Genomic DNA, 13922 nt, shown 5'->3' on the forward strand with positions numbered 1-13922 from the left:
GCTGATGAGTACAGTCGGTGTACTGTCATATTTCTCAACCATAATTGAGTCTGCTCCAAAGCCTCTCTTGTTTCTACAGCTGCGGGAATTCCCTGTAGATAAAGTGCCACTGCTGTTTTCATGGGCTCACTCCAACTGTAGGGCTCTTGTTAGAAGAGACGGTACTCGCAATTGCATTGCCCTGTTTAAAGTTTGAAAACAGGGAAATTCCTGGGTTTTTTATTCTTTTCAAGGGGCTTCGGACGGCCTTAGAGGAGTCTGAAGAACCATTGGGGAGGGACTATATGTGCGTCATGCACATTATCTCGGACACCACTGATCGGATTTTGACAAAACTTCAGGGAATGATGCGTGTCATTGCTCCATTCCGGCATTTTCAAAATTGCACTAATTGGCCTAAGCGGGGCGCCACAGCGTTTAATTGTCTGTACAACACGTACAAAATATCTTGGACGCCAATGAGTAGCACCACCTCTTCCCCTTTCCCTGCTGCATATAATCAAGAAACATGATGTAACATATGATCTACTTATTGCCCCACTACAACACTGCATGATTCGTGGGGGACGACATGTGTACCATTTACTGGTTTGGTTCTCTGGTAAAACAATCTGGTAATAAACATAGCAGAATTTAGTCAATGCAGCATTTCAAATTTTGAGTAAAACCATCCAAATTAGAGTAAGATCATACCTAGATTGTTTTCTTTCGTCTGAACCATAGTGGAAAAATTGACTTTGTGGCTTTTTTTGTATTTAGCTGGTTTATGTTCACACTGCTCAATCACAAGTGAACTAAGGCTTGTAAACAAAAGTCACATAGACTCACAAGTAGCTTGTTTATTGGACAGAGTTTTGGTAACCTGTCATCCCACCAGGTTAGAGATTTTGGCATGTGGGGAGTCAAAACAAATCTAATTCCAGTCCCTGTAGCTTTAGCAAATTGACCTTTTCTGGTGTTCATACAGTTAAGAACACATGAAGAAATAGCTGAATATGAGCATCAGTCCAGACTGCGGTTTGCCCTCGCTTCATTTTGTTATACTAGGCTTTCTAAGAATGAGGAAATACTGGCTATCAGATATCAACATCTGTCTCCTCATACCCATGAAACCTTGCGTTTTGGGGTTGTTTCCTGTAGTTGGTTCTGATTACGTTCTCACTCCTAATGACCCACACCACAGTTCTCTTGGAAGAGGACCGAGACTCGCATTTTCAGGGGCCTCGGTGCAGTTATTTGGTGCCACCCGAGTTTGAATGCCATTGTTTTCACCTGGATAACAAGTCGAACTAAAGGTATAAACGCTCCAGAGTTCGAATTAACCGCTCCACACATGGTTTGTGCGAACAAGATTAAAATAAGATAAAATAAGATAAAAAGATTAAAATAAAGTTTATATATAAATATATTAAGATTAAAATAAAGCAGTGGCTAAATTTGTTGATGTTTGTGTGGTGAACCAAACTCTGTTTTCCAGTTTCACCTTGTTCTTGGTCTTAACCAAAGGTAACTAAAGAATCACTTGAATATCACTTGAAAGAACAGGAATTATCCTTTAAATAGAGACAACCAGGGTCTTAATATCAGCATTTGGCCACCAGCCTCCCATTTGTGGCTCAGAATGAATGGCGAAATTGATGGATTCACGTATTTATTGAAATTTTGTTTCTGACCTTTCTGATCTCCCTCCCACAGGTGAGTTGAAGCTGAAGATGAGTGCAGTAGGGGAAAGCCCCCTGGACCCTGCCATGCCAGAGTCACGCAAGAGGAAGGGCTCACCATGCGACACATCAGGGCAAAGGTAAAGACCCGAGCATGCTTTTTGTTTGTGAGTGACTGTTTAGTGACAAGGTGAAGTAATGTGACGGATGACGGCAGCGGGGGCCGTGATAGCAGGAGAGGGAGAGAGGTAGAAGTCAGTGGTTATGATCGTGAAGTTGTTGATTGACCACTGTTGTATCTACTTGGACTGAGTCTTATCAACTGCTCTTCTTTCCAAAGAGCAAATGAGGTACATTGCTAACTCATTGATCGTGCAATTTGTCATGGAGCCTCAGCAGAGTGTGGCAGAAAGAAAGATGGTGCACCAAACAAGATTTATGATTTATAATTTTACAGTCAATCAGGTAAGGTTCAGCTTAAGTTAACATTTTTTGGCTGCAAAAAGGGGAAACGAAGAATAAAACAAAAAAAGATGTCATGGTGGTAACTTCACCAACGCTGCCATAAGCCTTCAGATACCGCAGTATGGTGGTTATGCAGTTATTGCTGTAGTAAGTTTAAGTAATATATGAGCCAGAAAGTGAGTTTTGAAAGCCAGAAATCTCAGCACCTGGCCAAGTAATCGCTGAGTCATTGGTTTTGATCAACAACTCTATCAACCCCCGCAGATATATTATGGTCATTTTGTGCTTCCGCAACATCCGTACATTTACGTTTACATACAGACTAATAATTAGATCTTAACTCAACTATTACAGTTGTCATGTAAACGCCTTTATCTGATTGCTAATCGGGGTAAGGTCATAATCAGAGTAAGCATAACCCGGTTAACACACCTTGAATTCTGCTCAATCTTTCCATTTATTAAAGCGTGTAAACACTTAGTCACATTTCTTTTGTGTTTTTTTTTTTTCAAACTGCGTGTCAAAGGTCACCACTCGCAGTATCCCGGATGTCGTATTTACAAAGCAAACAACATGGTCCAGTGCAGTGCAGTGAAGTGGACAAGCAGTAGACAGACTATTAACTGAATCCATGTCAACCGAGTTATTAGAGAAATCATGTTACTTTGAACCACGCAAACGTTGTAAACAAAACCCGGCCTCGGGCTGATAACTCCCGGTAATTGGGGTAACGGTGTGCATGTAAGCGCACTCACGGACTTGGATCCGCTCTGGAAGTTCACAGCTCTCCTCACTTCTGGCCCCGTTGCCCTTCACAAGCACTTCTAAACAGCCACTTATCGCCACTACAGAACACAAGGCGAGCTGCTGGTTGAGTGACAGCATTGTGGAGAGGTCTAGCTGGGCATTCACAAACGGATATCAGTCACTTGTGTGTTGAAGGTGTTGAGTGGCCTTTTGAAGCCTGGCTTGTGTGCGTGTGTGTGTGTGTGTGTGTGTGTGTGTGTTCTATAGGGGGACCAAATGTTCCCTCAAGGACAGAGGGATGAAGAAATTCGCTGGTACACACTTCTTTAGGACTTGGGTTTAGAATTTGGCGTAACGCTTTATTTTCCAGGTCCACAATTTCCTAATAATTTCCTAGAAAGGAACTTTTAATTTCTTAGGAAGTTTCCTGGAAAGAACCATGAAATTATGCACTAATTGTAGGGAAAATAGAGAAAGAGTTCAATGGTAGTTGGTAAGTACCTCCAAGTTCTACTGTTGTTTCCTGGAAAGAACCATGAGATGATGTAGCAGTTATATAGAAAATATAATCAGTCTGGTGAGTCGATATGATACTGCCAATTTCTAAAAGAGTTTCCTGGAAAGAACTGTAAAATTATAAGCTATTTACTGGAAAAATAATAGGCAGAGGTCAATTATCAGAAGTCATTATTCATAGAATTATATAATATAGTCCTGGAAACAACAGAAGAAATAAGAAATTGGAGGAACTTACCAACTGCAAACTACCATTGAACTCCCCAAAATTAGAACATAATTTCATGGTTCTTTCCAGGAAACTTCCTAAGAAATGAACAGTTCCTTTCTAGGAAATCATTCGAAAATTGCGTACCCGGAAAATAAAGCGTTCCCGAATTAGGTTTAGGTTAGAGTTAAGGTTAGTTTAGGATTAGGACTTGGGTTTAAGGTTAACATTAGAATCAGGATTAGGTAGAGGTTAGTGTAAGGATTAAGGTTAGGCATGTGGTGTTGATGGTGAAGGTTAGGGGTTAGTGTAGTCGATGTTGGTCTTCACAAGTATAGCAATACAAACGTGTGTGTGTGTGTGTGTGTGTGTGTGTGTGTGTGTGTATACAGTGGGGTCTCCTCCTCCAGGCCTAAGAGCTGATGTAAGCTGATGTAACAGCCCAGCTAACAGTTCCTACAGCAACCGAACGCAGCCACTGACCTGCGCATTCACACACACTGTCCCCCGCTCTCTGTCTTTCTCCCTCTCTCTCTCTCTCCCTCCCTCCATCACCACGCCTGTGTGTTCTGGCTGGCCAGTGCGCTGACCTACTTTTGCTGTTGTCGTCTCCCACACACACACACACACACACACACACACACACACACACATACACTCACACACACACACACGTCTTTTTCAAGTTTACCACATGCCTTGCCGTTAGTTGTTGGTCTGAAAATTTACTCTTTACTCTTTCTGGAACTCGAGAGAAGAAGGTTAGGCACAAGATTCTGTGTGTATGGACAAGACTTAGGCTGATATGGACTTTAGAAGGCCGGTACCGATAGTTTTGGATTCAAGTTGTCAATCGTTATTTTGTGCCGATATTCAGTATCTTTATATTTGACTATTTTCATGGCTGCATATTACAAAAACATATTACAAGTATTCAGTAGGGCAGGGTGAAAAAATCAATACACCAATTCCAACTCAGAATTGATTCCACAAATCCTGATATTGATACTTGTGACTCCCTGTTGTTTCATAGAGAAGCAGGTTTCACTTTTATAAAGGTGTCACTCCAGTGAGAAGAAGTACGGATGCTAGTGATGGGGCAATAAGCTTATCTCATGATTAGATTTGATTCGCGATATGGGGTTCACGATTCAATACAACCACAATACGATATAATAAATAAAAGTTAAATGACAACAAAGTCTGACTGCAGACTTATGTTTATTTCTGAGCCACAAAACTTTCTATGGCATTGCTAGAATGTACACAACAATGTCAACAACAACATCTGCCTTGAGCAAACCTCAAGGCAGATGTTGGGGTGAATTTAAGAATTAAAAAAAACAAAAGAAGTGACATGAACTCAACATAAGTTATCTGTAAGCTTTGACATTTTGTATTAAAAAGCTGCGGTAACACAAATTTACACACACACCTGATGAGACAGATGTTAAATTTAACACAACTGAGCCTGTTACTAGTGTAAGTTCAACTAACTAGAGCACAGAGAGTTGTGTATTTGTGTGTATAATCCCATGCTGTTACAAGTGATTTCAGTTCATTACAGCACACACAAGTCTTCTTTGTTAACATTCAATAAAGAGGAATGGAAATATTAGGAATGGAATTTCAGCTTTTGACTCTATAATCCATATCAATAATCAACTAAATCATGTATCACAATACTAAAAAGATGCATTGTATAGTCCGTATAAATTCACTGTAAATATCAGTCATATATGCTGTGTAATATTGAGTGTGAAGTATCAAATCGATGAGTGTTTCCCCCAGAATTGTATTCTTGTCAGGGTGGAAAAGCCTCTGAAACAGCATTTGACCATCATGGGACACGAAAACTCTCCACTGAAACTCTGAAATTAAATAATAATGTATTGCTATGTGCATGAGGGTCACACCGATATAGCTTTTTGAAGGCTGATACTTTGGTTTGAAGCTGCTAGTAACTGAGATTTTGTGCTGATATTCAATACCATTAAATTTGACAATTTTTATGCCAAATTTTCAGCGTTTATATTCAGTGTTTCCCCCAGAATTGTATTCTTGTCAGGGTGGGAAAGCCTCTGAAACAGCATTTAGAACATGGGACCCTATATGCTTTTAAACCTATAGTAATAATAAGAAAACATTCATTGTGTGGAATCTGATCAAAATGTCTCATTAGAATCAATTCAGGTTAAGGGCTTCCCACTGACAGCCAGTGTTGTATTAATAAATTCAATGATTCAATGAATCATTCAATGATTCAACTAATTATTAATTCAATTTGTTGATGTTAAAATGATACATGTAGCACCTTTCAAAAAGATCAGAGGAGGAGAGAGAATGACATTGGCATGGTTCTTATCTTGACAAAAAAAACCTACCGGCTAAAAGAACAATAAACCACCAGCACAGTCAACACCACTCTTTCTCCACCTCTTTCTCTCTCTATCTCCACATCTCCTCTCACTGCCTTGCCATCGGCAATTTCCTTTCCTTGCTCTGTCGTTCTTTCTCTCGGCAGGATCTCCTGTAAGACATGAATTATTAACGTTCGTCCTGTCCGGGCACATCCTCTGGTCTCTCCTCCGTTCCCTTCTTTTCTCCATCCCCTCTTTCTCCTCCCCTCTCACGCTTTGCTAGTTGGATTGATTAGCTACAGGATAATACCACCCTTTCAAAAAAGTCACATGTGAAAACCCACATGTGAATTCACAGCATATGTGCTTTTTGGACACTTGTTGAGTTTCATATGTGAACATCTTATGTTTTTTTACAGCCTGTGGTGAACATGTGAAATTTCTACATTTCCCATGTGAAATTTCTACATTTCCCATGTGAAAATGACATTTTAACCTGTGAGCTGTCTCTCTGCATGTGAAATTAAGTTTTCACGTGCAACGACAGGTGAAAATGTGAAAAAAAAAATGTTATGTTGAAAAACAACCCTGAAATTTTCACATCTTAAGTAAAAACTGGCATGTGATGTCAGAATACAATGTGAAAAAGATTCTTCACATATACATATACCAGCATGTGTCCAAAAAACACATGTGCTTTGAATTCACATGTGGGTTTACACATGTGACTTTTTTGTAAGGGCAGCGTTTGTTTCCCTGTGACAAAACTGAAAGTCTATGTTGTAATATTGTACGTTGAGCATAGTGACGATACAATATTGATTCAGTATTATTTCAGTTGTGATGTGTCTGTGTCCATCTGACTTATGAAAATCCATATGAAAAGTTTCATTGCAAAACATTTCATCTATATATCTATTTTTTGGGGGAAAAATATGTGTCACCCTATATCTCAAAACTAGAGATGATTCTATCCTCAAAACAACTATTTTGTAAGTAAAGGTTTGAAGTTTAATGTGAACCCATAATCATTCTGTCGTACAGAATGTGAATCTTATGGCTTGTGTGTGTGTGTGTGTGTGTGTGTGTGCGTGCAGCGTGGAGAAGCGGAGGCGGGAGCTGGAGTGCCGCTACATCGAGGAGCTGGCTGAGCTGCTGTCGTCCAACATGGGCGACATTGCCAGTCTCAACGTCAAGCCAGACAAGTGCCACATCCTCAAGAGCACCGTGGACCAGATCCAGCAGATCAAACGCCGTGAGCAGGGTGAGGGAACGCACACACACACACACACACACACACATGCTGGGCTGAGTTGTGAGTAGGGTAACAACATAATTAATCTCTCCCCACAGACTGGCAGCTTGTTGTGATAGCATCATATCTCATTACACACCTTCCTTACCTTTTCTATGACACCCCGCCACCAGTCAGACACTTATGAACACTAGCGATGGGACGATATGCTGATCTCACAATACGATTCGATATTCGATATGGTTCATGATTCAATACAACCACGATACGATGTAATAAATAAAAGTTCAATGACAACAAAGTCTGACTGTGCAGAATTATGTTTATTTCTGAGCCACAAATCTTTCTAGCAATGGCATTGGCTTGTTAGAATGTAAACAACAGTTTAAAAATGTCATTACAAAGTGTAAATAATATAATTTGGATGGAGAGCTTGTGAAATTGTGATGGTGAAGCGTCTCATTTGTGATTACTACAGCAGAATAAAAGCTAACATCTCGATTCATTTTTCTGCCCCACAATACGTATGGTCACATTTTTGTATCGCGATATATTGAATTATCGATATATCGTCCCATCCTTAATGAACACATATGGAATCTGTGGTTTTTAGGGCTGATCTCCCTTGGTCAATACAGCATCCGTCATCCGATTTGGACCAAATTCATTCTTGTTAATGATTCAGATATGAGGAATCCAAATGAATTGTCAGAATCCACCCATTCCCACACCAGCAGACTGTGTATAAGTTCTCATTTTGGCAATGATGATCGCACCATGAAATTTTGATAGAGGTCCACGCCCTCTTTGTTTTTCTCCAGAGACGTTTTTATGCACCAGGTAAAACAAAGCACTCTGCTGTTTGAGTGGATCCACTGCTTGCGTCCTGGAGGTGTCGAGGAAATGTCATCACAGCTGTTGGAATAACCTCATCATGTGAACTCTTGCCAGGGACCTGGGTCTTTTTTTCATGTTTTATTGTCCTCCTCTATTGATCCCTGGCCAGCATTGTCAGGAATGGTCATAAAACAATTAGAGCACCAACGAATCGCTGTTTGTCCTTAGTCTCACACACACACACACACACACACACAAACACCACAACCTCTAAATCCTTGCAGAGTCTAGATACCAGTTAATTTCAAGTTCAACAGTTCATCAAGTTAATTAAATGTGAAATATGGAGATGTTTTCAGATGTAGGTTCTGTTTCCTTACATTCACATTTCATCTAGAAATGAATCATAGGGATTAGGAAAAGCATCACATGAACAATTGTTTTTATTTGTATTTCAGATGTTGACAATCTGAATTAATGATTGACTAAAATGCTTACTTAAAATGTAATGCAAGACTGACAGACTTGTACCTTGGTGGACAATTTGAATATTTCCTCAGGCAGATTGAAACATGGTACAGAACAAGTTCTAGAACTACTAAATTTCAGTTTATATCTTGACCATAGCCTTGCAAGTGGCTCTATTCTCTATCGCCGATTGATATACCACAACAAAAGTGATCCAACCAGTGATAGCCATGGCTGAACAGACGAAGAAAAGAGTGCCACCTACAGGAACTCAAACTTCATCGACAGAAACTCCAAGGAAAAAGACGTCCTGGAAGTACTGGACACACTGTTTGATTAACAGGTGCAGAAACACCACAGCAACGAGCGCTGAGCACCAAAGATGGAGACAAAAACAAAAAAACAAAATCAGGATCTCGTGGTTTTAATGATGCAAAAACAAAACTTACAAAATGGAGTGTGGGAGCTGAATCTCTGTGGTGCAGCCTTATCCTACAGACGGGAATCCTCTTATCACATCCTTGATATGACAATATGCTTGAACTTCACTCCACAAACGAAAAGCGAGGTTAAAAGGAAGGGGGCAGACAACCATCTGACCCATTTTGAGCACACACACACACACACACACACACACACACACACACCCAAGACAGTGTTTAACCTTATAGTAGCCGGTATTGTGGCTCACAGGTTAAACATTAGCCGGTTGTAAGTCGGCATGCCCTTGAAGCCTTGAAGACTGTATCAGTCCTCTTGCTCCTCATTAGCCTGTGGGTCAATATTTGATGTTCATCAGACCTTAATCTAACAGAGTATTTATGTCCTTGAAGAGGAGTGTGTTAATCTATGTATTAATAGCCTATATGCTTAAAGAGTAACTGAACCCAAAACCCAAATCTGTGGTGAAGCCTGACATCTACTGGTGAAAAGTAGGGTACTGAACTGGCCATCTGCTATTGGCTGCTCTTTGGTGCCAGGTGATGTCACCACCTGTTGTACTCTATAGAGGTGACATCACCTGGCACCAAAGATCAGCCAATAGCAGATGGCCACTTCAGTACCCTACTTTTCACCATTAGAAGTCAGGTAAAAAGAGTAAACAGTGCTATGGTAATATTAGCTCATTGATCAGTCTATCTTTCTCCAAATGAATGGCCACTCGCTGCCCAGCGAAGCATGCCATTTGCCCTCTTTCATTCACATTTGAATTAGATAAGGGGTTTTATGTGTGGCGTGTGTGTGCACATTTGATTTGTCGGTGTTCAAACATCTCGTAGTGGTTCAGCGGTGTTTGTGTTGTTTGACACACAAAGTAAAAGCCAGAGTTGCTGGAATGTCTTTGAATTTGGAGAGGTGTGTTCCAGACAGGGAAAGTCAAGGAATTTGAGATGATTACATTAGACCAGTGGTTCTCAACGTGGGGTCCGGGGACCACCAGGGGTCCTTGAGGGGGTTCCAGGGGGTCCCCAGAAAATCTATTAATTGTTAAACTTCACCATTATTTCATTTACATGAAGTTAACACAATTAGAGAATGTAGAAGAATGACTGTTTTGATCATAGTTTTAGTGTTATCTCTCTACCTACAATACAGATAGTCATGGAATACTGGACAAAATCATATCTAACAATAAAAATATTCTCAGATTTGGGTCCAAGAGACAAAATCTCATCAAATGGGAGTCTGTGGCCTTGATGTGTACTACATTTGGGGTCCTTGATATGAAAAAGGTTGAGAATCACTGCATTAGATGGAAATCAGACTGCAACTCAATGTATGCACTGGCCCAACATAATAATAGACAGTCAATGTAGACTGCGGTTAATAAATGATGGCGAAACCTAGCAGTCCAACAGAAAAAGAAACCACATCTCTATCTCTCCTCATTGTCCCTTCTCATCTTGGAGTTCTTTTCATCTTCCAATGCCGACGCTCCCTCTTTCTGGCTCGGAGACAGTCGTTTTCCTTCTTAGCAGCTTGCCTTCCTCTGAGCGATTCATCTGTTTCTTTTCCTTTTGGATTTTCTCTTGATGTCGTTTGAGTTTCTGTAGCTGGTGCAGCCATGGCGGCTATCACTTCACCAAACCAGGAAGGCAGAACATTTTAGGTGATGATAGTGATCTGATTTACATATGGAAAGTCATGGAATTTTAAATCGGGTGTATGGTGAGAGTCCAGAGAAGTAGAGCTCTCAAACGGTAACCTTGCTCTCCTTTATCAACAGTCTTTGGAGGCTTGAAGCCAGATTAATAGAGTCAAGGCCACAAGTACATAGAGCTTAAGTAGTCTCTCTCTCTCTCTCTCTCTCTCTCTCTCTCTCTCTCTCTCTCTCTCTCTCTCTCTCTCTCTCTCTCTCTCTCTCTCTCTCTCTCTCAGTCTTTCTCTGCCCCGTGTGTGTTTTTGTTCTCAGCTTATGGAAGAGAGCAGGGCGTGCAAGAAAGCAGCCAATAGCCAAGCAACCTGGCCCCCTGACCTTGTGTAAGAGGGCCTCTCTCTCACTCTCTCTCTCTCTCTCTCCCTCTCCCTCTCTCTCTCTCTCTCTCTCTCTCTCTCTGGCATGACTGTTTATCAAAAGAAAAATTGCAAAAGCCAAAAATGTATATTTTCAAAAACAAAACCAACAGTTTGTACTCGAACCATATTGAGATGATAAAGTACTTGATTTGAAAACAGGCACTACACACTAGTGCGTAATCATAAATATTTATAATAACATAAAATAGTTCCAAAATGGAGAAAATTAAGTTATACAAATCATTCAGAAGCCAGCAAGGGCATATCAGACATTGTAGCCTGTGTGTGTGTGTGTGTGTGAGGATATGTGTGTGTTCCTCTGTCCCCGCCAGTGCCCTATTTCCCTCTCACCTTTTGCCCTCTCTCTCTCTCTCTCTCTCTCTCTCTCTCTCTCTCTCTCTCTCTCTCTCTCTCTCTCTCTCTCTCTCTCCTAGTGAGGACTAGACTCAGGTTGCTGTGTAGACTATAATTTAATTCACTTGAAATCCCAATTAGTGAATGTATGAACAGTGACTAGTGTAATGCTAGGTTTCACTCTCACTCCCCACGTACAGTGTAGACAGTTCTACAGTTTAATAGTAAATCAGCAACAACTAAAATCTTCCCATATGAATCCCTAGGACAGAATCTGATCAAACTGTGGTAAGTCTAATGTGGGTTTATGCTAAAGTGTTAGCATGGAGCCTGCTATCACTCAACATAGTGTATGCTAAAGTGTTAGCATGGAGCCTACTATCACTCAACATAGTGTATGCTAAAGTGTTAGCATGGAGCCTGCTATCACTCAACATAGTGTATGCTAAAGTGTTAGCATGGAGCCTACTATCACTAGTATGGAGCTAAAGTGTTAGCATGGATCTACCGGGGACACATGGATGATTTTGGTGTCTATGGTCTCATCAGTTAACGGGGAAGTTGACCAACAGGGCAATCTACCAAAAGCTTAGTGTACTCCTTGAAGCTCGTCCTGCAGCCCAACTCTTAATACGAATAGCTTTCATTAACAGTATTTCTCCTATTGTAATTGAAGAATTTACCAATGAATGTACATGAAGTGAGACTCTGAGGCATTCATTCGCAAGTCTTGTTTTGTATCACTTGGTGCTGTGCATACCCATGGACAGAAGTGTGCTTTAATGTTTTTGATTCTGGTTGTAATTGGTTATGAAGTTGATTGATCACACGCTTTCATTCATTCATTCATCAATCCTTTATTTACGCAGTCTGGAATAAAGTATCTTCTTTTGTAGGACATTTCAATGTGTCTCCATCCAGATGCCTGACTGTGTTTGTTTCCTCCCAACAGAGAAAGCGGCCCTGCTCTCTCCAGATGACGAGGTGCAGAAGAGCGACATCTCCTCCAGTAGCCAGGGGCTGGTGGAGAAAGAAGCTCTGGGGCCCATGCTGCTAGAGGTAACTAACACACACACACACACACACACACACACACACACACACACACACCAGACATTTGATAGGTGCTTTCACAAGGTATCCGCCAGTCCTTCAAAAGTCTGAATCTGAGGCTTTAAAAACGATTAAAAAGTGTTAAATACAGCTATTAAAGGACACAGAACAGGGTTAATAGTACAATATACATCCTATCCGCTTTACTAAACACAGGTGGACTTCATGTCCCTTACAATTTGCTGGTGTCCTTTTATTATAGTGCCCAGTTATATTTTCAGAACTTAAATTAGTGACGTTCAATCATAAATATGTTGGTTTTGCATCTTAGTTTATGTTTTTTTTTAATTGGTCTTAAATTCAATTCCAGGTAGCATTAAAAAGGTTTTTAAAAAAAGGTCTGATATGGTCTTTGTCTTTTGGCTTTGAAACCTGCTTTTGTAGAATTAAAACATAACAGAATAAGTGCATGTGTTATGTAATATGTGTGTATAATTCTCCAATCAACACAACTCCAATTAAACTCCAATCACCTCCTCTCCGTCTTCTCTTACTCCTCCCCCCTTCGTTCTTCTTCCCTCTGCCGCTCACCCAGGCCCTGGATGGGTTTTTCTTCGTCGTCAACCGGGAGGGTCGCATCGTCTTCGTGTCGGAGAACGTCACCGGTTACCTCGGATACGGCCAGGAGGAGCTGATGACCTCCAGTGTCTACAGCATCCTGCACGTCGGAGACCACAACGAGTTCGTACGCAACCTGCTGCCCAAGAGCCTGGGTGAGTGAGACGGTGTCGAGGTACTATGAGTGTGTGTTGAGAAACCTGACATAAAGGCTGTGAGAGAGTATTTCATAGTCTGAGTGAATGGGTATGCATGTATTAGGGTTCAACCAATATGGGCTTTTGAAGACTGATGCCACTATTTTAGAGGCAAAAAAGGCTCAGGAGGTGGGTTTTGGCAGCAAAATCAGTATACAGTCTTTAAATACCGGCATGCCCAAGGTGTTTCTATGAAGCAAGCTGGGTCATAGTTCTTACCCACGGCCTTGGTGAGGAGATTGTGATGAGGATGGAGCGGGGAGGGGCAGAGTGGGTCACATGAGGACGGAAGATTCTAGAAAGCAGGAGGTTGAGCCGTGTTTTATTTGCTGTCAGTCCTAATCCCCTGACAGGTTAATGCTGTCGAGGGCTCCACAGCTGTCGTTTCTCGTTGGGGAAAGAACAGGAATCCTACTGTCATGGAAAACCTAATAAAGAAATGGAATTTTGAATTTGAGGCTCGCTCAAGTTAAGCACATCCCAAATGTTTGGAAAAGGTCATGAAAAGTTGTTCATAAAATGTTTTTCTGGGCTTCCCGTTTTGTCATACCTGCTTCACAAAGATGCAGAACTTTCAAGATTCTTGTGAGAATCTATGGGGTTACATGGGAAAAGGAGTAAAATGACATGATAAGCTACGTGCCAAAGACAACATCAGCCCCGGCG

General features: G+C 41.1%; 1 protein-coding gene across 1 annotated transcript in view; it reads left to right on the forward strand.

The window, feature by feature from the left end:
- Positions 1-13922, forward strand: part of ncoa1 (nuclear receptor coactivator 1) — a 75472-nt gene that overhangs the window by 39577 nt on the left and 21973 nt on the right. The window contains exons 3-6 of the mRNA XM_078289716.1: positions 1696-1801; positions 7055-7221; positions 12341-12447; positions 13037-13214. Of these exons, the coding sequence (XP_078145842.1) occupies positions 1713-1801; positions 7055-7221; positions 12341-12447; positions 13037-13214 (541 nt within the window). The 5' untranslated portion in view covers positions 1696-1712. The remainder of the gene's footprint in view (positions 1-1695; positions 1802-7054; positions 7222-12340; positions 12448-13036; positions 13215-13922) is intronic.

Source organism: Centroberyx gerrardi, chromosome 18 (assembly GCF_048128805.1).
Source record: "Centroberyx gerrardi isolate f3 chromosome 18, fCenGer3.hap1.cur.20231027, whole genome shotgun sequence".
In the NCBI taxonomy this organism is placed as follows: domain Eukaryota; kingdom Metazoa; phylum Chordata; class Actinopteri; order Beryciformes; family Berycidae; genus Centroberyx; species Centroberyx gerrardi.